Source organism: Otolemur garnettii, unplaced genomic scaffold, assembly GCF_000181295.1.
Source record: "Otolemur garnettii isolate 467f Iridium unplaced genomic scaffold, OtoGar3 scaffold00033, whole genome shotgun sequence".
Taxonomy (NCBI): domain Eukaryota; kingdom Metazoa; phylum Chordata; class Mammalia; order Primates; family Galagidae; genus Otolemur; species Otolemur garnettii.
Window position 1 is genome coordinate 13,510,907 of NW_003852428.1, and position 1,127 is coordinate 13,512,033.

A 1,127-nucleotide genomic window follows, 5' to 3' on the forward strand; every position below is an offset into this window, starting at 1 on the left:
CGCCCGCGGCGCTCGCCCCTGCTCCCCGCCAGCATCACTTGTCCCGCGGCCGCGCTCAGACAACAAAAGCGGAAGATGCTGCTGCAGTTGGGCAAGGTCAGGACCTTGCCCTGAAGCCGGGCGGCGGCGCGCACGCCTTTCCCCGGACTGAGGAGCTGTCGCCGGTGGCGGGTGCATGTTCGCCAGGAAGCAGTCAGGCGCTGCGCCGTTCGGTGAGTTGCCTTTGCTGGGCGGCCGGGGCCGGGCGCATCCTCCTCCTCGGCGTCGTCCTCCTCCTCCTGCCGCCGGTGGGGGTTGGTGCTCCGCTCCCGGCCGGCTGGCGGCGGCGGCGGAGGCTGCTGCGTGGTCCTGCCTGCCGTGGGGAGGACCCCAATCGCGCGGGTCCCCCTTGGAAGACGGCTCTGCCTGGAATGGGGTCCAGGGTTAGTGCTTTCCTCAGAGCGGGTACCAAGTGGTTTCTCTGCGTGCTCCCCCTCCCTGCCACCCATCTCCCCCGAGGCAGCGTATATAGGGCAACACCAACAATACTGCTCCCCGCCACCCTCGAGAACATACCCGTTGCATTCATGACGTCCCTAATATAAGGGAGAAGACGGGGTGGGGGTGGGGAGGACTTCCCTCCAGTCTTTTGCCCTTATGTTCAATGTCATTACGATGTTTGGCTAGAACAAAATGGAAAGACTTAGTCATATGCGTCCATGCACGTTTCTCCAGTCTCCCGCGGCTGGCCAGACCCCGAGCCCCCTCGGTCTATATTTAGTGGCTTCAGAGGAAGGCTTTTCAGCTCGATTCACAGGTTTCGGGGGCTTCTGCGTCCTGACAATAGCGAGCGAGGCTCTGGAAAGCGCAGCCTGAAACGCAGGTTTGGAAGACTGTGCGTGTGTATGGGAGATCGCGATGCGAAATTTGGGTGATCCTAATTCATGGCTGAAAGCAAAGCTGCTTTTCTCCCCCCCAAACCCCCGACCTTCCTCTTATTCTGGTGTGTGATGTGTTTTCATCGATTGCTACTCAGCAGGTTTGAGCTACTACGTTTAGAATTAAGTCACTGGAAAGGTGGTGGTGCAGCCTCCCTGGTCTGTGTGGTGGGAAAACCGACTTAGGCGTGTGTGTGTGTGTGTGTGTGT

At 60.2% G+C, this 1,127-nt stretch overlaps 1 protein-coding gene across 2 annotated transcripts in view; it reads left to right on the plus strand.

Annotated features, from left to right (window-relative positions):
• Positions 1 to 1,127, plus strand: part of CTNND2 (catenin delta 2) — an 889,124-nt gene continuing 887,997 nt past the window's right edge. For both annotated transcript variants that reach the window (XM_003789546.2, XM_012805017.1), the window contains exon 1: positions 1 to 212. In XM_003789546.2, coding sequence (XP_003789594.1) covers positions 176 to 212 — 37 coding nt within the window. In that variant the 5' untranslated portion in view covers positions 1 to 175. The remainder of the gene's footprint in view (positions 213 to 1,127) is intronic.